Source organism: Tursiops truncatus, chromosome 6 (assembly GCF_011762595.2).
Source record: "Tursiops truncatus isolate mTurTru1 chromosome 6, mTurTru1.mat.Y, whole genome shotgun sequence".
In the NCBI taxonomy this organism is placed as follows: domain Eukaryota; kingdom Metazoa; phylum Chordata; class Mammalia; order Artiodactyla; family Delphinidae; genus Tursiops; species Tursiops truncatus.
This window is the reverse complement of record NC_047039.1, coordinates 51005696-51029558: the sequence shown is the minus strand read 5'-3', so window position 1 is coordinate 51029558 and position 23863 is coordinate 51005696. Positions and strand designations below refer to the sequence as shown.

Sequence of the window (23863 nt, the reverse complement as noted above, 5' to 3'; positions counted from 1 at the left end):
GAGCTCAGCTTATGATATTATGGTATGTGAGGTGGACATAAAGAATTCAAAGTTGTGGACCCAGAGTTCACACTTGCAGGAATGGACAACATCACCAAGAAAGCTACTGTGGTAAATGGTGAAGGTTGAGGGCAAAACTGAGAAAGTATCCCCTTAAGGGGCAAGGTGATAATGGTTTCCTGAGCAGCAGCAAAGAGGTCAGAGAGGTGCCTAAACCCTGAGTCTCACCTATGCTGGAGAGAAATCTGAGAGTGATCAAAGTGTCAGCGAACTCAAGGAGCCTGGGATCTGGTAATGAGGTCATTATTGACTGCGAAATCTGTTTTGGAAGAGTGGGGGTGGTGGATCGAATAATATCTCAAGAGAAAGAATGAGATGAGAATTGTGACTCGAGGCTAAAAGAGAAGTGGGCTAGACAGCATCTTTCTGTACAGCTTTCCTAAGTAGTATAGCATGTTAGGCAAACAAGAGACAACAAAGAATTGACCTTGTAACTACTAGAAAAACACAGAAAACCTCCAAGTATTTTATAACAGTCTGATTTATTGTTTAATTATTAGAACTTTTCTGCTCAACATCCTTCATTTAGCTCTGTTGCTTGGTAAACTAAGTAGGACCTAGACGGCCCTCTGTGATCTGGGTTCTGCTTACTTCTCCAGCCTGACATCTTACTCCCCACATCCGCTACCCCAAGACCGCACACAGAGCTTTGTTCAGTTTTCCAAATGCCTCTTGCTGTTTCTTGCCCTGTTTGCAGCTTCCATGTCTTCCAATTCCTTTTAACTTGGTGAATCTGTAACTACCTTCCCAGACTGAACTCAAAGTTCTCTATAAAGCCTTTCTGGTTGTTCAGGGTTGATATTATACTTCCCTCTTCTGAATCCCACTGCACCTATATCATGTATTCTGCACTTCTACCACCTAGTTCTGGGCTGGGTATATAGTCTGTATTCAATAAATGCTGAATGAACAAATAAATGAAGATTGCAAGTCTTCATGCTGCATCTATTTTTTTCATTTTAAAAAAGTGTGCAGTATAGTACATTTGGCATTTCTTGCTGTACAATATTCAATTTTGTGATTTTGCTAAAACACAAATAAAAATTTTATATTACTTAAAACTTGTAAAGTAAAAAAAGTCCTAATATCATTAGTCTGTTGTAATTGTCCATTTCGTTTCTAAGTGTTAGAGTGGGCTCTTTTCTTTCCATACACTCTTTTCTTTGAAGAAATTATCCTCTTTCTGACTAAACTATTGAAGCGGGATGTGCCTCCTTTCCTAATCTAAATGACTAAACTCAAGCCAATTAAAGTTTCAGAGTTTCAGTGTTACAGGAATCAAGGAGGTTTTAATCCCAGGGAGACAGGGGAAAGACGGCCCCTACACCTGGTTTCAGGTTGATTACAAGCCACAAGGCACTATTTTGGCATAAAAGGTTCTTTTTGTATCAAACACCTTTTCGGGAGGAGGAGGAGGTGGTGTTGAAGATTAAATCCTGAGTCAATATCCCGCCAATTTGCATTGTTCTTTGGGGAACAGGCTTTCAAAAGCCAAGGAACAAAAGAGGATTTGGTTTTCCAATCTCCCTGAGGCGGCAGCGGCTACCAGGAGAAACCAAAGTATAAATTATCAACGAGGAAAGCGTGCGTGGGGTGCGTGTGTATATGTGTGTGTGTCGGGGGTGGGGAAGAGGACGAGGGTAGGAAAGGGAGCTGGGGCACTTGCTAAGGCTCTGAGGACTTTTTCGTGAGGTACCTCGTTACGTAATATTTATAACGAAAGGCGCTGCAGCTGCATCAGCGCGCTGGCCCGCATTTTGCGTCCCCGTTTACAACCACCAGCTGGAATACAATGGGGATAGGAGGAGGGGACTAGAAGCGTCCGGCAGGCGGATAGCCGTCTGAACAGCGGGAAACCAATCATTGGTGCAGAAGCGAGCCCAGGGAATTTCCCCCGGTTCTGGCACCAGACCACGGACTCCGAGGGGCTGTCCTGACCCTACGGATCAGCAGGGGAGCCAGCTTAAAAATGCAGCATCTGGGATCAGTCCTCTTAAGATTTTTATTCAGTAGGCGGGGAAAAGGAGCTAGGGCTTAGAAACCTGCCTTTTCAGTCGGCTCTCTGGGGATTCTGGGACGGTGACCCGGGCACCTCACACTGAGACCACCACACTGGAACGTGGGCCGAGGGGTCCTCAGGCGGAGGTAGAAGCGGGGAGGGCCCGCGCCAGGCGCGGAACCGCGCGCGGTAGCGAGCGCGCCGCTCCCCAGCAACAGCGCATGCGCCGGTCGCCTTCCAGCAAAGCCGCACAGCTTCGCGGGCCCGGATCTTCCAATCGGAGCCCGGCGTTCTCCGAGTGCGTATCCTGGAGCTGTCGGCTGCCGGAGGCGGGAGGAAAGGGGCCGCCCGGGCCCGGGCGGGGCCGCGGCCAGCGAAAGTCTGCGGAGGTCTGCCAGGGAAGTCGAGTCTCCGGAAGTGGCAGTTGTAAACACCGTCTCCCTGGGGCTGGTCTCCCTCTTGTTCCCCCCTGTGCTCTTTGTTCCCCCTCCCTGGGTCCTAGAGTCCGTCGCGTTCCAACAGTTTTTGCTCTGACCCCGCGGCCTGCCTGGGCCTCTTTCTGCCTTTGAGATCCGAAGCTGCCCCAGGGGTCTTGGGTGTAAAGTCTGGATCACGGGAGACCCCTGAGGTAACCACCGGGTGTGGGGTTTTGGAGGGGAAAGATTTGGGCTGGGAGGTGTTCAGAGGAAAGGTATAGGGGGCTGCAGTGAGGGTTATGGGGACCCCGAGTTAGTTTGAGGCTGTTCTGTGGCAGTTCGTGTCGTCTGTGGGGACACACCTCCAGCGCCTTGCGCCGGGCCTCTGCGCCCACCTGAGGAAGATCTTCCTGAAGCATTCTAGCCAAAGACCGCTGCCTCAGTACCCAGAGGCCTGGGTAGGGACCAGAGGGCAGGACCCAGAGGGCCTGGACTTGGAGCTTCTTAGGTTTACAACTCCGGACTGCTGGGCTCTTTCCCTCTCAAGAATCAATAAGTCCTTCGAGGACAAGGACCAGGTCTTTTTCATCCCTTTTTAATAAAAATGCCAGCCACGCCCTAGACGTTCTATAAATGCTCGGTAAACCAAAGAAAGAGTTTATGCTAGGCTGTCTTCTGTAGCTTCTACGCCAGGACTCTTAGGAGACAGAAGAGAGGGCTGTGAGTTTTTCCCGGGCTGTGCAATTTCTGCAGAAGTGGAGCCTACTTTTGACTGTTCTTTCTTTATTCCATGTGATATTTATCCTAGGCAAATACACTTTTTTTTCGTTTTAAGCAGATCTCCAATGATAACTGCGTAAGTTTACTTGAGAAGCAATTTCATTAAGTGTCCGACTCTTTTGAAGACATTACACATGGATGTTTTATAGTTGTTTTCATAATCTTGGTGAAAAGAACCTACCATTTTTTGTCACTTGTTTTATTGAACAGTTAGTGCCTAATAACAAAAGCCTAGAGTCGGAGATGCACTTGGTTTCCCTTGAAATGAAGAGGAAACAAAGGCAGTGCAACCTTCTAAAAGGAAAGATGAAGGCAGTAATTTTAGTCTGGAGCTTTCTGTATTAGTCTGGTGGAGGCTTTTATTAGCTCTGTGACCTCAGCCAAATCACCTAAGCTCCCTGGGCATTAAGATGCCTTATCTGTCAGATAAGGAGGATGGACTTGGTCTCTAAAGTCGCATTTAATTCTAAAATACTTTGATTGCCTCAGCCCATTTGTCTTGGTCTTGTTTTCATGAAAGAACCAAACATCTTTTTTAAAGGTGAAATGTGTAAGTTTGCTGATAGACACCCACAACACGGTTTTGGTTACTGTTGAAGACAGCACTGAGTTATGAAAGAGGATGGATTTAGGAGTCAGCCAGAATATGAGCTTGAATTCTAACCCTCCCACTGGATATCTTTACACAAGTTACTCCACCTCTCCAAGCCTCAGTGTTCTCATCTGTGAAATGTGCATAATAATCTCTAGGGTTATTGGGAAGATTCACTGAGATCAGGTATGTTTAATGTAGTGTCTGGCATGTAGGAAGTGCTCAATAATAGCTTTTATCTTTTCATCCTCCCCACCCCTCCCCTTTCCCTTGATCTGTGCAGACACATTGAGAGAGATGAGTACATTCTGGATGACCCACAGGACTCAGATGTGAGGTAGGAAGACTTAGTACCAGTGGTGGCTGTGAAATCTAAAAGCAGAATTGTCTTACTTACTCTCGGGATGTCCAGACGATTGATCTCTTGGCCTCAGTTGCCCTATTACCTATTTCTAAAAACTTATTGAAGAATGATATACATAACATCCCCTCATATATTTCAGTGGGAATGGTGAGAATAGTCCAACTTCACTACCAGGAGAAGATTAAGATATTAATACATTAACATAAAAAGCTGATTTAAACTTTGCTGTTATCCATCACTGCCCAAAGGATGCCCTGGTTTTGGCCCAGCCCAGTGGAAATTCCATCTGGATTGAGAAATCCACTGGAAGTCTGAGTCATCTCTCATTAAGAAGACCCTGACTTGTAGTTAGTTTGGAAGTGTGAAAGAATGATCTGTGTTTAAAGATATCTGCAGTATCGAGCAGAGTGCTTCCCTGACAAGCAAGGGAAGCCATGGGGTGAGCCATGTCTTGAAGATCAATAGCAAGGCACACAGCAGAGCTCTGGAGTTAGGGATTTCTCAATCTAGGTGGATTGATGGGGCTTTGAATCGTGACATTGTCACTTCCTAGAGATGTGACTTTGGACAAGTGACTGAATATCTTTAAGCCCCAGTTTCCCCCTGGTATAAAATGGGGGTATTAATGGTATCTTCCCTTGGGGTTGGTGTAGAGTGAAATGAGATAAGCTATAGAGTCTTGAGCATGATACCTGGAGAAGGGTTGTTTGCCACAGTAGGAATGACGACAGCAGGGAGTGGCTTTGGGGTATCAGTTTGTTTATAGATAATGATGAATTTGATATTTTCAAATGGAAAGCATTATTTAAAGAGTTGCACAGATACTGAGGCTGAAGAGAAAGGCTAACATTGATGGCATATCATAAGAAATTTTTAATTACACATATAGATTAGCCAAATTATTGTTTATCTTAACTTGTAACATTTCATAGGAAAGTTTCAAGTAAAGCTAGGAACATTATGTGGGGACCCTGCATTTCTTTGGCTTAGCTAAATGAAAATATTCCACTGATATTTTCATTACTGTACCTAGCTACTTTAGCTACCTCATCATTTCCTCTTTCCATTCTGATGAAAGAAAAGGGAGATTTTGCTACATCTCTGCTATATTCAATAGCATAGAAGTCCCATCATAGTTTAAATTCAACCACAGACCTACATTTGGCCCTTTGTTTATTTAGTTTTCCTAAAATACGGGTAGGACCTTGAGCCCTAGTGTCATCAAGCACTGATATCAACGAGAGGAAGAAAATAAGAGTTTGCCAAAGGAGACTATAGACAGGATATATTTTTTATGATGATGAATGTAAAAAATGAGGATATAATTCACCTAACATAAAATTCACCATTTTAAAGTATACAATTTGATGGTTTTCACTATATTCACTAAGCTGTACAGCAATCACCATTATCTAATTCCAGAACATTTCCATCACGACCCACCCCCCCCCCGCCCCACCCGCCAAAAGAATCCTCATAACCTGCTAGAAGTCAGACCCAATTCCCCCTCTCTCTACTCTCTGATAACCGCAAGTCTATTTTCTGTTTCTATAGATTTACCTATTCTGGAAATTTCCCATAAATGGAGTTATACAATATATGGCCTTTTACATCTGGCTTCTTTCACTTAGCATAATGTTTTCAACGTTCATCCACGTTGTGGCATATATCGGTACTTCATTTCTTTTTATCGTTGAATAATATTTCATATTTTGTTTATATATTGGCCAATTGATGGATATTTGGGTTGTTTTCACTTTTTGGCTATTTATGAACAATGGTGCTATGAACATTTGTGTACAAGTTTTTGTTAAAGTCCAGTAATTATCTTAGAATGTGTGTTGTTGGTTGTGCTGGGTCAGTATTCTCAGATATGCAGTTTGTTGAAAGTGTGGATTAAAATCTTTGTATTTCAGGACAGTTTTCTTGAATTACAGTTTTTAGTGTTTGTTCTGTTTCCCTTGCTTTGATCTTCTTATTCAGGGACTCCTGCTGTCCGCATGTTGGTTATTCTTTGCCTATTTTCAGTATTTTTTCACTTTCTCTTGAATCATTTTGATCTCTTTCTTAAATTTTTATTTAAAAATTTTACTTCTTTTTTGTTTCATACGTCCTTAAAGGCATTTTTTTGATCATGTGTATTTACTCTTGTTCCCTCTAATTTAATGTTCCTTGCATAAATGATTTTTAATTTCTAATTCTTTCTGATCTTTTTCACCTTATTTCTGAGGTTTTTAAAAAATTTTATTTTAATTTATTTTAATTTTTCTGATATTTATTTATTTATTTATTTATTTAAGAGAAGTCAGTTCAGTATTTAAGTGCCTTATTCAGTCTCTAATTCTGATTCCTATTCTTTTATGCCTTATACCATTTTGTTAATGTAGCTCATTTTGAAGTAGTAAGTTATGATTTTCATCTGTTTTGTGGGCATGTCTTTCTGTCATTCTTTCATTTATAGGAGTCCATTCTGTTCCTTACTCTCTATTTCCTTATGTTTGTATGGGATTTGACCACTCTACTTTTCTGTTGCTTATTTATTTATTTATTTTTTCCGGTGCGCGGGCCTCTCACTGTTGTGGCCTCTCCCGTTGCGGAGCACAGGCTCTGGACGCGCAGGCTCAGCGGCCATGGCTCACGGGCCCAGCTGCTCCGCAGCATGTGGGATCTTCCCAGACCGGGGCACGAACCCGTGTCCCCTGCATCAGCAGGCGGACTCTCAACCACTGCGCCACCAGGGAATCCCTTTTGTTGCTTATTTTTATGAAAGGTTAGTTGACCTGAACTTTGAGCAAGGTTCAGGAAAGCTTTTCTAACTTCACAGAACCCTGTCTTTTGTTTGTTGTGAGTGTTAAAAACTATGGTGGCTTGGTTCTGACATTTCCTGGTCCTCTTTCCTCCTACAGTTTGGTCTGGGCCAGGCTCCGGACGCGCAGGCTCAGCGGCCATGGCTCACGGGCCTAGCTGCTCCGCGGCATGTGAGATCTTACCGGACCGGGGCACGAACCCGTGACGTTTGCATCGGCAGGTGGACTCTCAACCACTGCGCCACCAGGGAAGCCCAGCCCCTGCTCAGTTTTGATTCCAGCCTCTACTGATTCTCATTAGTGTGGGCCCCTGTCCAGGAAGTAACTTGACAGTCAGTTATGAAGGTCTGTGAGGCTGGACTGTACCAACCCTTTCAGGACTCTCTTACCATACGCCTGTTTCATATGCCAGTTTCAGCTGCTGCTCTCAGGTTGTACTACAGCTCTTCCCATTAATTGTCTGTTGACCCTTTGGGGGTCCTTTCAGATGCATACTTGTTATTTTCCTCTGCTTGCTTCTCTGTAGATACCTCCACTCTGTGCAGGTTTTGTGGCTGTTGGTGGTTTGCCCTTATTCATTTGTATTTTGTAATTATTTGTTTTTTGTAAATATTGCCCATGATTTTCTAGTTTCTCTATCTAGTTACCTTAGATAGGATTTTTATAAACTCTGTTATGTAAATTAATTAGGAAATTAAACTATAGAAAAACAAAGAGACTTTATAAAAGACACACACAGGCAGGGCTGGTGTAAGAACCCATTTTGTAGTTTACATGTCACTCTTTTTTTTTTTCTATTTAACCCTGTAAAAGCATTTTCAAGCTTCTTATACATATTAGTTTTCTTCTGTTGTGTAACAAGTTACCAAAAACTTAGTGGCTTCAAACAGCCCTCATTTATTATTTCTCAGTCTCTGTAGGTCAGGAATCTGGGCACTGCTTAGATGTGCCCTCTGTTCAGAGTTTCACTAAGTTGCTGTCAAGGTGCTGCTGGCTGTGTTCTCATCTGGAGGCTTGACTGGAAAGAATCTGCTACCTAGTTCATTTAGGTTGTTGGCAGAATGTATTTCCTGTTGGCATCTATATGACCGAGGGATCTGGCTTTTTACTGCCTGTGGGTTGGAGCTGCCTGCAGTTCCCTGCCATGTGGCCCTCTCCGTAGGCAGTTCACAGCGTGACAGTGTGCTTCTTCACGATCAGCTAGAGGTTGCCTGTCACTTCACTCTGCTAGGATAGAGTCTTATATAACATAATATAATCATGGGAGTGCAGCCTGTCACCTTTGCCATATTCTGTTGGTTAGAGGCAAGTCACAGGTTCTGCCCGCAGTAAAGGGGAGGGTATTATACAAGAGAGAAACACCAGGGGGCAGAGATCATGGGGAACCATCTGCCTACTACGGTATCTGTTTCAGTGATCTGGAAGTTAATGAAACTTGCACCTGAGCTATAGAAGACTATTTTCTCTCTAGAAGACCGTTCAGATTTGAAGATGTTACATAGCAAAATAATACAGTGAAAAACGGTGGTTGCCTTCAATTTAGCTTTATTGAAACAACTATGTTAAAATTTGGTAAACTACCTCTTCCCACACTTCTCTGCCTAAGATCAAAACAAAATAAAAAACGCAGGCATTATTAAGGCCCTAAGTGTATAAATTCTTTCCCTGGGAGGTAAATAGAGGTTCTGTTTGTGCCTGTTGTGACACATATGCATATGTGTGTGTGTTTCATCCTTTTCACTTTATTTTTTTAATTTTTATTTTCTTGCGGTATGCGGGCCTCTCACTGTCATGGCCTCTCCAGTCGCGGAGCACAGGCTCCGGATGTGCAGGCCCAGCAGCCATGGCTCACGGGCCCAGCCGCTCCGCGGCATGTGGGATCCTCCCGGACGGGGGCACGAACGGGCGTCCCCTGCATCGGCAGGCGGACTCCCAACCACTGCGCCATCAGGGAAGCCCCATCTTTTTCACTTTAAAAATAGAAACATTTTGTATATACTTTTGAGCCTTGTACATTACTCTTAAGTATTGGAAGAGTCCCTTCTAACTCTTAAACTTCCATTCTGAAGGCACTTCCTCTGGAGTCTGAGCTTTGGGGGCATGGTGGTAAGATGAAAAGATTTTGGGACTCAGTATCAGAAGAGCTTGATTGAGTCCTTGGTGTCCCCTACTTAGTAGCTGACTGGCCTTAGGCAAGTCATTTAAGACTTTCTGAATTAGATGAGTTTCTGTAATTGAAATGAGGATAATGAACCTCAGGTAAGGTAATTTATAGTTTAACTGTATCAACAATGACCTTGTAGAAAGAGCTTCTGCTTTAGAGTTAGATAGATAGTAATGAGTTGGAATTTTGGTTCTGTAACTATTTGTCTTTTGACAAGTTACTTCTAATCTCTTAGTTTTCTCTGTTGAAAAGGATAATCTTTACATTGCATTGTTGTAATGATTGGAGTTCTATAGGTTCTATGTATAAATAAAATACCAAACACAGTGCTTGACATTTTACTAGGTGCTCAATAGATTAATGATAGTGGTGTTTGTTTGTCTACCACTATTCCCAAACTTAGTATTTAGGTCCCTGGAGAAATGGGATTCCACCCCCCCCCCCATCTTGGTAAAAGTTCTGTCTTCTTTGTCCTAGGTCAAACTATTCTGCATCAGCTGTGTGAATCACTGACTGTTTTGAAGATCCCTTAGTGTTTGGCTGTAGGAGCCATTGGTCAGTTCCCAGTACTGTGTTTGAGTCTACATTTCAGTTGGCTTATTTGAGTCTCTTTTCTTTCAGTGATCTCTCTCAGGGTTGTTTATTGCGAGCAGGGACAGATCAGTTTAGATTTTTTTGGGGGGGGGGCATCTTCTAGCTATCCCTGTATACCTACAATTTTACTAAACAATTCTTTTTTTTTTCATAATGGTGCGCCTTGGTGGGTCATTTATCACTCAGTGTCCTGGCCTCTCAGGCCAGTGTCCTGGCCTTTTAATTTTTATTTTTTTGGTTGCGCCACATGACTTGTGAGATCTTAGTTCCCCACCAGGGATTGAACCCAGGCCCCTGGCAGTGAGAGCTCCAAGTCCTAACCACTGGACCATTAGGGAATTCCCACTAAACAATTCTTCTATTACATCTTTTTTTTTTTTTTTTTTTTTTTTTTGCGGTACACAGGCCTCTCACTGTTGTGGCCTCTCCCATTGTGGAGCACAGGCTCTGGACGCGCAGGCTCAGCGGCCATGGCTCACGGGCCCAGCCGCTCCGCGGCATGTGGGATCTTCCCGGACCGGGGCACGAACCCGTGTCCCCTGCATAGGCAGGCGGACTCTCAACCACTGCGCCACCAGGGAAGCCTTCTTTTATTACATCTTTAACCAGACCAAATCATCCCAAGTGTCACCTACTCCTTTCCTTTATCAGAGATCTCAGAGGGTTTGTGTTACAGTAATAGAAACTGACAGTGACTGTGTACTGTATATGTGCTGTGTATATTACTTAAATATCAAATATATGAGCTTGATATAGTTATCTCCTTATGGTTGAGGAAACAAGCTCAGAGAGTTTAAGTGGCTTGCCTATGACCACATACTTGATGCTTATTGGAATCCTAGCTCAGATCTCTCTGAGACCAAATCTCATGGTCTTTCTTAGGATATTGGACTTCTGCTGGGGATACCAAGAGACCTTGTGAGATCTTCATATTTGTGTCTATTTGGAGTTAGTTAGTTATCGAGATGTTTACCCAAAGATTCCTTCATACTGTAGTAACTTAGAGTTGTTGACTCTATAATTTGGAGTGTCTCTGGTAGAAGAGTGTTCTGGAGAGAAGGCCGGGGTAAGTGACAAATGCTCTCTCCTTTCCTTTTTCCTCTTCAATCCCTTGGGAGAAGGCCTTTGAAAATTACTGTAAGATCTTTTATGTGGGAGTGCCTTGGCCTCTTTGATTGTAACATTGCATTAAAAATATTTCATTTATGAAAAAGTCTTTTGGGACCCCAAAACATCCCTGGACTGCATTTTCTTTCATACTGAATTCTGTGCCCTAGAGATAGGCACTACCTATTCCTCTTCCAGTTTAAGAACAATTAGTCACTATTTTATTACTTTTTATTTGAGAAATTAAAATAATCTAATAGTATTAGCTTATTCTTATAAGAAGGAATTTCTAATGTTTTGTCATTTTTGTTTCTAATCTTATTTAAAAAGAAATAAAACACTGTGACTTTTATTTTATTTTTTATAACTTTAAAAAAATGTTTATTTATTTATTTATTTAGGCTGTGTTGGGTCTTAGTTGTGGCACGCGGGGTCTTCATTGCGGCACGTGGAATCCTTTTGTTGTGGCATGCAGACTCTTAGTTGTGGCATGTGAACTCTTAGTTGTGCTATGCATGTGGGATCTAGTTCCCTGACCAGGGATTGAACCTGGGCCCCCTGCATTGGGAGCACGGAGTCTTACCCACTGGACCACCAGGGAAGTCCCCAAACACTGTGGCTTTTAAAAATACAAGTATTTACATGTTTTTTAAAGAATAATCTTAAAAATACAGATAAGTCAAAAAACAAAAGAAAAATCACCCCTAGTCTCAGGACTCATATAAATAACTGCTGTTATATTGTTTACTGTTTTAACAGACTTCAGCCCATGTAACCTGTAAGCCACAGACGTCTTGGACAGTTTTAATCATTAATAACGAAGTATATCATTAAGCAACAGTGGGGTATTTTGAAAGAGTTGGAAGACTCATCATGAGTTTGAATACTTCAAATAATGCTTCCGGTGATATCCAAAGGTAAGCCTCCAGTCTCTTCTTCTAGTTGAGGAACGCTTTTGGTTGCAGGGAGCAGGGAGAAATAAGTGGTTGGAGAGGCTGATTGTAAGAATTCTCATGGGATGGTAAGGGAAGTGGAAATTTCATGGGACTGGAGGGGCAAGGATGATGCCTCATGGAAACCAGAACTGGGTCTGGAGACTCTGTGTGGCTCTTTATGCTCCTTTGTTAACTCAGTGTACAAAAGTCAGTGTCTGTACTTTCTTCAGTCCCTAGAGACTTGCTTATTCTTTTCCACTTCTCTAAATCTTTTCTTCTGCTTATTCATTATTACTTGGCTTGCCACAATCTGTGTTGCTGTGTTTCCTCTTATTTCCTCATTGCCCCAACTCTGATTCATCACTCTACTTAAGCGTTCTGTTAGTTTTAGCTCCTGTTCGTAACTGCTTCTTTTCTTGGAGTTTACATTCTAAGAATTGCTGTTGCTCATCTTTTTTGTACCATTCATATATGCCTTTGGGTGAGGTGCCTACCTTTGGTTTATTCATATCTCATGTGAATAATATAAAAACTCTGAGTCCATAATGCAAAATGGAGCCATTTCGGAGAGTGCAACTCAAAGTGTGGTTTACGAAGAAATAAGTACAGAAATTGAAAGCAAGTGTTTAGAACCTTATAATCATGTAACAGAGTAATTTTCTATTTGTTGAATCTAATAATAAAACAGTTAGAGTTGAATTTTATCTATTTTTAGATTTTCTTTTTTAATTATCCCTTTTAAATATATTTTACAGAAGCAATGGGAGTGGGGTGGGTATAGTCCTTGCTCACGTTTAGTTTGAGAAGAACTGATCTTGAGCACCTTTTCAGCAAGGATGTGTGGGTGGGGTGAGTACCGTGACTAACATGTACTTTGCTTTATAAATAGGATTTGCTATGTAAACGTTTCCTACCTGTCTTTAGGAGCTACCTGAAATCCTTTCTGGAGCAAGACAGAGAATAAATGAGTAAAATATTAATATTTTTCTTCACTAAAATTTTATCTTAAAAAGAATTTTTTCTTTTAGATGTGTCAAGGGTTAAGAGTGAGGTCTCATCAGCTGGTTCTCCACCACTATGGTGAGGAAGATGGTTCAAAGAGTGCTAAAGAGAGTGTTTTAAGGTTCTTTTTTGCTCTGATATCCTGTCTTATATATGTGCATATGTATATATACACATAGATATGTATATTTTAATGCAGATAATGCATATGTTTTTAGAATAATTTAAGAAATACAAATGAATAAAACGATGAAACTGCTTATAATGCTACCACTTAGAGTTAACTACCAACAGTATTTTGGTATTTACTTGCCCAGACCTTTTCTTTTGAACATATAAATATATATTTCAAAAATTAGAATAATATTTTACATTAGTATCTTGCTTTTTCAATTTTGGGGGGAACATCCTGCCAAATTAATATACATCTGTCATAATTTTTAATGGTTAAATTACTCTTCAGACTTCTAGAATCTGGACCGATGAAGTTATTTAAACTCTGCTGTTTACCACGAACGTACTTTCTGTTTCTATAGATTTGCCTTTTTTGAACAATTCATATAACTGGGGTCATACAATATGTGGTCATTTGTGTCTGGCTTCTTTTCAGTAGGCATGTTCTTCAGATTTATATTGTAACATGTATCAGTACTTTGTTTCTTTTTATTTCTGAATATTATTCCATTTTATGGATATATACATTTTAGTTAACCATTCACCAGTTGATGGACATTTGGGTTGTTTCCACATTTTGCCTATTATGAATAACTCTGCTATAAACACTTGTGTGCAAGTCTTTGTGTAGACATACTTTATTTCTCTTGGGTAGATTCTTAGGAGCACCATTAGTTCATCATATAGTAAATTTACGTTAAAATTTTTAAGAAACTTCCAAATTGTATTCTAAAGTGACTGAAGCATTTTACATTTCCACCAGCAGTGTATAAGGGTTTTATACATTTCCATATCCTCCCCAACACTTGTTGTTTTCTGACTTTTTGATTATAGCCATTCCAGTGAGAGTAAAGTAATATGTCATTGTGATTTTATTTTGTGTTTTCCTAGTGAGCAATGATGTTGAACATCTTTGCATGTGCTTTTTTTGCCCATTTGTGTATCTTCATTGGTGAAAAGCCTATTCAGATCTTTTGCCTGATTTTAAATTGAGTTATTCATCTTTTTCTTATCGAGCTTCAAGAGTTCTTTATATATTCTAAGGGCTTCCCTGGTGGCGCAGTGGTTAAGAATCCGCCTGCCAATGCAGGGGACACGGATTCGAGCCCTGGTCCGGGAAGATCCCACATGCCACGAAGCAACTAAGCCTGTTTGCCACAACTACTGAAGCCCATGCACCTGGAGCCCATGCTCTGCAACAAGAGAAGTCACCACAATGAGAAGCCCATGCACTGCAACGAAGAGTAGCGCCCGCTCGCCACAACTAGAGAAAAGCCTGTGTGCAGCAATGAAGACCCAACACAGCCAAAAATAAAAAATAAAATAAAATAAATTTATTAAAAAAAAGAGTTCTTTATGTGTTCTGGATACAAATCCTTTATCAGATATATAATTTGCAAATATCTTTTCCCATTTGTTGGCTTGACTTCATTTTCTTAATAATGCTTTTTGAAGTGTAAAAGTTATTAATTTTTATGAAGTTCAATTCTTTTTCTTTATGGATTGTGCTTTTGGTTTCGTATCTAAGAAATTTTGCCCAGCTTAAGGTCATGAAGATTTTTCTCCTAAGTTTTTTTCTAGAATTTTTATAATTTTAGTTCTTACATTTAGGTCCGGGCTCCATTTTAAGTTACTTTGTAGTATATGGTGTGAGGTAAGGGTCTAAATTTATCTTTTTGTCTGTGGAGATCAGTTGTTTTAGCACCATGTGTTGATAAGACTATCTTTTCCCCCATTGAATTGTCTTGACACCTTTGTTGAAAATTAATTGACTGTATATGTATGACTTTATTTCTGTGGTCTCAATTCTGGTACACTGATCTACATGTTTATTCTTAATTCAAATTCTACACTGTTTTGATTACTGTAGCTTTATGGTAAGTTTTGAATTTAGAAGGTGCAAGTCCTCCCATTAGTTTTTCTTAAAGATTATTTTGGTTTTTCTGAGTCCTTTGCTTTTCCATATAATTTTTAGGGTCAGCTTGTCAATTTCTGCAAAAAAAAGCCTGCTGGGATTTTGGTAGGCAATATGTTGAATCTGTAGATCAATTTGGGGAAAGTGGCCATCTTAAAATACTAGTCTTCAAATACATGAATGTGAATGTGGAATGTCATTTCATTTACTTAGGTCTTCAATTTAGTTCAACAATAATTTATGCTTTTCAGTGTAGAAGTCTTTCCCTTTTTTTGTTAAATTTAATCCTAAATCTATTTTATTTACTTGATGCTATTATAAGTGGAATTATTTTTTAAATTTCAGTTTTGGATTATTTATTGCTAGTGTTTAGAAATGTGATTGGTTTTTGCATATTGATCTTATATTCTGTGACCTTGCTGAAATTGTTTTTTAGTTCTAGTCTTTTTGCTTCTTAATGGATTTCTTAGGATAATCTTACAGGATCATGTTTTTTGCCATTAAAGACAGTTTTACTTCTTCCTTCAGTATATGTGCCTTTTATTTCTTTTCCTTTTTTTTTTTTTCCTGATTGCACTGTCTAGAACCTCCAATACAGTCTTGAATAGAAGTATTACTAGCAGACATCTTTGTTTTGTTCCCAGTCTTAGGGGAAGCTTTCAGTGTTTCACCATTAAGCTTGATGCTACTTTTTGCAGTTTTTCATAGAGGCCCTTTATCAGATTGATGAAATTTCCTTGTATTCCTAGTCTGTTGAGTTTTTTTTTTATTTTTTTAAATCATGAATGGGTGTTGGATTTTGTCAAATACATTTTCTGTATCTGTTGAGATGATCATATAGTTTTCATCCTTTGTTTTAGTAAAATGGTATATTACATCACTTGAGTTTCAGACATTATACCAATTTTCTATTTTGGGGATAAATCCCAATTAATCATGTTGTAATTTAATTCTTTCAAGATGTTGCTGGATTTGGTTTGCTAATGTTTTGTTGAGGATTTTTTGTATCTCTATTCATGAAAGATATTGGTCTGTACTCTTCCTTTCTTGAGATGTCTGCCATATTTTGGTATTAGGTAATGCTGGACTCAGAATGATTTGGAGAAATGTTTCCTCCTCCTCTAATGTGAGGATTGGTATTATTTCTTCCTTAAAGTTTGGTAGAATCTGGACTTGGACTTTCTCTATGATTAGATTTTTAAAATTATTAATTCAATGTTGTTGTCTGTTATAGGTCTGTTCAGATTTTCTCTTTCTTTTTGAGTTAGTTTTAGTAATTACTGTCTTTTTAGGAATTTGTCCTGATTTGTTAGCATAAAGTTGTTCATAGTATTCATTATAATCCTTCTACGTTGGTAGTGCCATTCCCTTTTTTATTCTTTGTTTATACTTTGAGTTTCTTCTCTTTTTTCTTTGTCTAGCTAACCAAAGGTTTATCAAGTTTATTCATCTATTTAAAGAATCAAATTTTGGTTTCATTGATTCTCTGTTGTTTTATTTTAGTCTTATTTAAAAAAAATTACATATGCATGTTATTTAAAGACTAATTGTTCTAAAAGGCTTACTTACTGCTGTTAGGAAAAATAGCAGTGCTTATTACCTTGAGACAAATAACTTTCTTTATCCCTAGAAAGAATCATTTTCAACTCTCTGAGATGTTTTTTTAAAATCCATACCTCTTCAAAAATTTTTTTTATATTGCTATTTTATTTTTCATGTTTAGCCATTATCTACTGACTTTCCACTATAGACGTTCATAATTTAGTTTTCATTCATACTTGCCTCCCTTTTCTATTCTCTCTTCATTTAGTGATATATAATCTTGGTTAGATTAATCAATGTTTACATTATCGTATAATTATCAAAACTTCCTAGTTGAGTTATGTAGTAGTATTCAGTGACAATTTTTTTTCTCGTATACATTTTGTTTTTCTTGAATTTAATTAATAGTTGTCTCATTTGTTGTTTACTTGGTTTAATTTCCATGAACTTATGAATTCAACTTCATACTCCCACCAAGTTTTATAAATCTCTCAATATGTTCACATAGTTGATGTATTCTTTTATTTTCTCTTTTCATCTTAAAGAAATTACTCCTGGAGGCATTGGCCAGTACAGTTGGAACAGATTACCCTTTAAGTGATTTGCTGCACAAATTTCACTGAGTGCTTCCTTTCATCACTATCTTAGACATCCCTTTGCTGTTTTCTTATCTTAAATACCCTACTTCTGGGATCCCATTTCTTTCTCTTTCTCAGTGTGGGTCCTTATTTTGGTGAAACAAGTCTTCCAGTAGCCCCTTATAAATGTTTTGATGTCTTGTAGATCCGAAATAGTCTTTCTCATACTCTTGTCATTTTTTTTTGAAAGTTTTAGACATTTATTACCAAACTTCTAAAAACTTTTCTGCCAGTTTACACTCTGATCATAGTTATGAAAGTGTGCATGTTTCATCTTCCCTTCCCCATACTCTTGTCTTTGAATGGTACTTGTTGAGCATAAAATTCTAAATTGGAAATTATTTTCTCTTGTAATTTTTTTAGGCATCTGGGAGATTTTTGTTTTAAATTTATTTATTTAGTTTTTCATTTCTTAGTTTGTGTTTTTGATTTCCAAGGGCTCTTTTTTTGTTCTATGAATATTTCATTTTTAATTACATCCAGTTTTTGTTTTATGGATTTTTTTATCCTCTCCTATTTTTCTGAGGATTTTAATGTTAAGGGTTTTTTCTTAATCTTTTTTTAAAGTTATCTTTTCCCTGCATCATCTTTGACTTCTTCCCTGCCCCTTGTAGTCTCTGTCTTTCTTATCAGATGTTGCTTAACTTCTGGTGATCCTTGGCTCTCTGTTCATATTTAAAAGTAGAGGCCTAAAAAGATGATTGGAAGCTCAGTGTATGAGACATTCTGTGTAGGGTGATCTGGTTAAGCTGTTTTGCTGGAGAACCCGTAACATTGGCATCTTTAGGTCTTTTTCACCTTGTTGGTTAGATTCTCCAGGGAAGATCCTTCTAGTCTCTGCTTTGGCTGACATTGTTCTGTTAGACAATAAGTATTAGAAGACCAGGGATATAATTTATTATATAACTTTTTACTCGAGTCTCTTGCTTTTGGTATGGAACACTTACCCGATTTGTATCTGATGTCTCCAATCCAGAGACGTTCTGTTTTATCCTCTCCAGGGGATAAACCCCTAGTGTTCTGCCAGAGTGGGGAAGAAATCAATACCCAGTTGTGTGGTGTATAGGGTAGAGGATCTGAGGATCTTATTATTTCTTTGGCAGACTTTCAACCAATTCTCCTGTTTTCTGCTCTGCTTTTACCCCCATTTTAAAAGGTGTTGCCAGTGAACTGAGCTTTTTGGGACTCTGGTGTAAATCAGGTTGCTTTTCTTACTGTTGGCTTTGAATTCAGCTCTCTTATATAAATCACTTACCACTTATCCACCTGCGTTCCAACTTCCAGTATTTTATTGCTATTGTCTCATCTCTGGTACTAATTCTCCTTGTGAGTTTATATCTCTAAATTCTCTTTGCTGTTAAATTAGTTAAAATTTTAATTTTACTTTTGGGGAGAGAGTAGAACTTTACTCTGCCATTTAAAAGCATGAGTCTGTATTCTCTTATACTTTCTCTTTTTGTAATATGTGTTATATTTGCAATAAGTAAAATATATTATTTAAAAAGGTTAAAAGGAAAGAACTCAGTCTTCTCCAAAACTTGCTAGCTTGTGATAGGATCAGATAACCTTTATTGCCTATCTTGAAAAACATGGTGGTTTCCCAGTGGACAGTGGTTTGTTTCTAGTCATATACTGCTTTGCAATTCCATCTAGCTTTTGCAATCAATATCTTTTACTGGAATGTAAGTTTCTTTAGGGTAAGGACCGTAACATGTTCCCTGTTTTTTTTGAAAAATAAGTTATCAGAAATACGGGAAATGCTGGAAATTTACTTAATAGTAATTATATTTTATTTTGATCTCATTTTATAGGTTGAAGAATGCCTCATCTGATATAAAACAAATGGTTAAAAATGAAACAGACTTGGATATTACTGCTGATCTCAGAAAGAAACTCCATCGGGCTAAGAAAGAAAAATTAGAAATAACAACTAAGCACAATGCAGAGGTAGAATTTATTTTTTTCTCAAATAATGTTAAAAGTAGAGTTTGATTATTTTAGATTCATTTCATATTAGAAACTACTTGTTTTAACATTTATCACTGTAACATTCTTGTGCTTAAAAAGGACATTAATAGAACAGATGGTTTTTTTAAATACAGTGGAATTGTATAGGAGTGTTAAAGTAGAAATTTAATGAAGTATTGTATTTATTGGTATGTTGCCTTAATTTTATTTTAATTAATGAATTATATTTGCTCAAAAGTGTTAATTGATGAATGCGTTTGGTGACTAAGGGATTTGTAAATTAGGCATTTTGGAAATCTTAATGTAGTTTCCTTATGGTCTCAGTCATAGAACAGTCTCTTAAACAATTAGATTTGAGTATGGAATTTTTGATCAGTGTAATTCATGAATTATCTTAGTTTGTTTTTCAATTGTATCATTATATCTTTTATTAGTATGTGTGTGTATATATATAAATATCTGTATTTCATATGTATATGTGTATATTCCAAGGACAGAAGTTATTTTTTACTCTAGGATAATTCATGAATTATATGTTTATGTCTCTTCTGTCGTCTTTCTTCTCTGTTTTCTTCTTTTTCTTTATTTAAGTCTTACTCATTCTTAAAGCTCAGCTTAGGCAGCCCGATGTAGTGGAAAGAATATTGAGTTACAGAGACCTGGACTCATTCTTGGCCCTTCCATTTACAACATATGTGACCTTGGGCGAGTTATTTATCCTGTACATCTTTGGTTTCTCATTGTGAAATGCTGGTCCCAAAGGGTTGTTGAGATAATTAAATGAAATAGAATTTGAGAAGTGTCTGTGCACTGTAATAGTAGTTGACATTTATTGACAGTTAAGCATAAACAGTGTATTTTCCTTCCCTTTTTGCTAAAATCCGACGCTGTTCTGTCAGGAAACCTTTTAAAGCCTTGCTAGGTGAAAATGATTACTCCTTTCTTTCCTCTCCCATAACATGTTACTGTTACAGATATTTTAGAGCTAAAACATTTATTTCACGCTTACCTGCGCTTCTTTAGTCCTTAAGCTTCGTGAGAGCTGAAAGTAGTGACCATGCTTTGTCCCTGTACCTGTCGAGTTGCTTATTGGCACGTAGTAGGCCCTCAGTAGCTGTGTGTTGAATAAACGTTCGGAAAAATGATTTTTTTTCAGGTTCTCTAAGGAACAGTGGTTTATGATTAAAATAACAAGCGATCAATCTATGACTGTTTTATTTGTATTTTTAAGGGCAATTGAGGTAATTTTAAAGTGATAATTGAAGTAGTAATTGCTTTTATTTATGTTGTACTGTTACATACTGAACATAAAGTAGTATTTGTTAAATGGGTGCTAATTGTTCATAATCTCCAAAACTTATTTTATAAGCCAAATGTACATTTTACTTGAGAATATTAGTATCATGATAATCATTCATCCATTAAATATATTCTTTCACATATATTTATAGTTATCACATTTCTCTTACCAGAACATACATTTATTATCTTTTATTTGATCAAAATATTTTGAATTATGTGTTCACATTAAAGAGATTGGAAATTATCTCACGGAAGGAAGAGAATTTTCTCAAAATAGGTAGTTGTAGTTGGTTCAACTCCAGGTTTGTATTACTGTTCAGTTTTACTGTTTCAATTATTTGTTTAGCTGATTTTACTCATATTATATAGTAATATTTTTAGCCATGTAATTTCTAAATATGTCCATTATAAAGCAAGGCAGAGAGGAATGAAACTATCTAAAAACTAAGGCCAGATATTTGCCTTATCAGGTACTCCTAATGCTAACACACTGGCTGATTGGCACAAAATTTCTTTAAAATCTAAGTGTCCTATCAATAGGTGAATAGATAAAGAAAATGTTTCAAATATGTATACATATATACATATACACATATAAATGAATATATATATATATTATTTTTAAAAAAAATTTATTTCTTTATTTTTGGCTGCATTAGGTCTTTGTTGCTGAGTGTGGGCTTTCTCTAGTTGCAGCGAGCGGGGGCTACTCTTCGTTGTGGTACGTGGGCTTCTCATTGCATTGGCTTCTCTTGTTGCAGAGCATGGGCTCTAGGCATGCGGGCTTCAGTAGTTGTGGCACGCAGGCTCAGTAGTTGTGGCTCATGGGCTCTAGAGTGCAGGCTCAGTAGTTGTGGCACACGGGCTTAGTTGCTCTGCAACAGGTGGGATCTTCCCGGACCAGGGCTTGAACCTGTGTCCCCCTCATTGGCAAGCAGATTCTTAACCACTGCACCACCAGGGAAGTCCGTGTGTGTGTGTGTGTGTGTGTGTGTGTGTGTGTATACAATGGAATATTATTCACACAAAAAAAGAGTGACATCTTGCCATTTGTGACAATATAGATGGACCTTGGGGCCATTATGGTAAGTGAAATAAGTCAGACAGAGAAAAACAAATACTGGAGGGACCTTCAAGATGGCGGAGGAGTAAGATGTGGAGATCACCTTCCTTCCCACAAATACATCAGAAATACATCTACATGTGGAACAACTCCTACAGAACACCTACTGAACGCTGGGAGAAGACCTCAGACCTCCCAAAAGGCAGGAAACTCCCCACGTACCTGGGCAGGGCAAAAGAAAAAAGGAAAACCAGAGACAGAAGAATAGAGACAGGACCTGCCCCTCTGGGAGGGAGCTGTGAAGGAGGAAAAGTTGCTACACACTAAGAAGCCCCTTCACTGGCGGAGACGGGGGGTGGGTTGGGGGGAAGCTTTGGAGCCATGGAGAAGAGCACAGCAACAGGGGTGCAGAGGGTTAAGCAGAGAGATTCCCGCACAGAGGATCGGTTCCGACCAGCACTCACCAGCCTGAGAGGCTTGTCTGCTCACCCGCTGGGATGGGTGTGGGCTGGGAGACGAGGCTCCGGCTTCAGAGGTCATATCCCAGGGAGAGGACTGGGGTTGGCTGCATGAACACAGCCTGAAGGGGGCTAGTGCAGCACAGCTATTGGGGAGCGAATCTGGGAAAATGTCTAGACCTGCCTAAGGGGCAAGAGACCATTGTTTTGGGGTGCATGAGGAGAGGGGATCCAGAGCACTGCCTAAACGAGCTCCAGAGATGGGCACCAGCTGTGGTTATCAGTGCGGATACCGGAGACGGACATGAAATGCTAAGGCTGCTGCTGCAGCCACCAAGAAGCCTGTGTGCAAGCACAGGTCACTCTCCACACCTCCCCTCCCGGGAGCCTATGCAGCCTGCCACTGCCAGGGTCCCGTGATCCATGGAGAACTTCCCTGGGAGAACACACATCGTGCCTCAGGCTGTGAAAACGTCATGCTGGCCTTTGCTGCTGCAGGCTCACCCTGCATTCTGTACCCCTCCTTCCCTCCGGCCTGAGTGAGCCAGAGCCCCCGAATCAGCTGCTTCTTTAACCCCATCCTGTCTGGGTGGGGAACAGACGCCCTCAGGCGACCTACACGCAGAGTCGGGGCCAAATCCAAAGCTGAACCCCAGGAGCTGTGCGAACAAAGAAGAGAAAGGGAAATCTCTCCCAGCAGCCTCAGGAGCAGCGGATTAAATCTCCACAGTCAACCTGATTTACCCTGCATCTGTGGAATACCTGAATAGACAATGAATCATCCTGAAATTGGGGCAGTGGACTTTGGGAGCAACTGTAGACTTGGGGTTTGCTTTCTGCATCTAATTTGTTTCTGGTTTTATGTTTATTTTAGTTTAGTATTTAGAGCTTAGTATCACTGGTAAATTTGTTTATTGATTTCGTTGCTCTCGGAATTCCATTTTTTAAAAAAATATATATAATTTTCTTTTTCTGTTTTTGTGAGTGTGTATGTGTATGCTTCTCTGTGTGATTTTGTCTGTATGGCTTTGCTTTTACCATTTGTCCTAGGGTTCAGTCTTTCCATTTTTTGGGATAGTTTTTAGCGCTTGTTATCATTGGTGGATTTGTTTTTTAGTTTGGTTGTTCTCTTCTTTCTTTCTTTTTTTAATTACTTTTTTATTTTTAATAATTTATCTTTTATTTTATTATTTTCTTTCTTTCTGTCTTTCTTTTTCCTCCCTTTTCTTCTGAGCTGAGTGGCTGACAGGGTCTTGGTGCTCCAGCCGGGTGTCAGGCCTGAACCTCTGAGGTGGGAGAGCCGAATTCAGGACATTGGACCACCAGAAACCTCCCAGCCCCATGTAAAATCAAATGGTGAGAGCTCTCACAGAGATCTCCATCTCAATGCTAAGACCCAGCTCCACTCAACAACCAGCAAGCTACAGTGCTGGACATCCTGTGCCAAACAACTAGCAAGACAGGAACACAACCCCACCCGTTAGCAGAGAGACTGCCTAAAATCATAATCAGTTCACAGACACCCCAAAACACACCACCGGACGTGGTCCTGCCCACCAGAAAGAAAAGATCCATCCCCACCCACTGAAACACAGGCACCAGTCCCCTCCAGCAGGAAGCCTACACAACCCACTGAACCAACCTTACCCACTGGGGGCAGACACCAAAAACAATGGGAACTATGAACTTACAGCCTGCAAAAGGAGACCCCAAGCACAGTAAGATAAGCAAAATGAGAAGACACAGAAATACCCAGCAGATGAAGGAGCAAAGTAAAAACCCACCAGATCAGACAAATGAAGAGGAAATAGGCAGCCTACCTGAAAAAGAATTCAGAGTAATGCTAGTAAAGATGATCCAAAATCTTGGAAATAGATTGGAGAAAATACAAGAAATGTTTAACAAGGAATTAGAACTAAAGAGCAAACAAACAATGATGAACAACACAATAAATGAAATTAAAAATTCTCTAGAAGGAATCAG

The 23863-nt window shown here is 39.4% G+C and overlaps 1 protein-coding gene across 5 annotated transcripts in view; it reads left to right on the top strand.

Annotated features, from left to right (window-relative positions):
- Positions 1–1860: 1860 nt before the first annotated feature.
- Positions 1861–23863, top strand: part of CCDC171 (coiled-coil domain containing 171) — a 361756-nt gene continuing 339753 nt past the window's right edge. For 2 of the 5 annotated variants that reach the window (XM_073806109.1, XM_073806110.1), the window contains exons 1-4: positions 1861–2687; positions 4131–4184; positions 11643–11800; positions 18901–19036. In XM_073806109.1, the coding sequence (XP_073662210.1) occupies positions 11757–11800; positions 18901–19036 (180 nt within the window). In that variant the 5' untranslated portion in view covers positions 1861–2687; positions 4131–4184; positions 11643–11756. Of the gene's footprint in view, positions 2688–4130; positions 4185–9659; positions 9738–10658; positions 10843–11642; positions 11801–18900; positions 19037–23863 lie in introns of all 5 variants that reach the window. The other 3 variants (XM_033858077.2, XM_073806107.1, XM_073806108.1) reach the window with 3 other exon arrangements.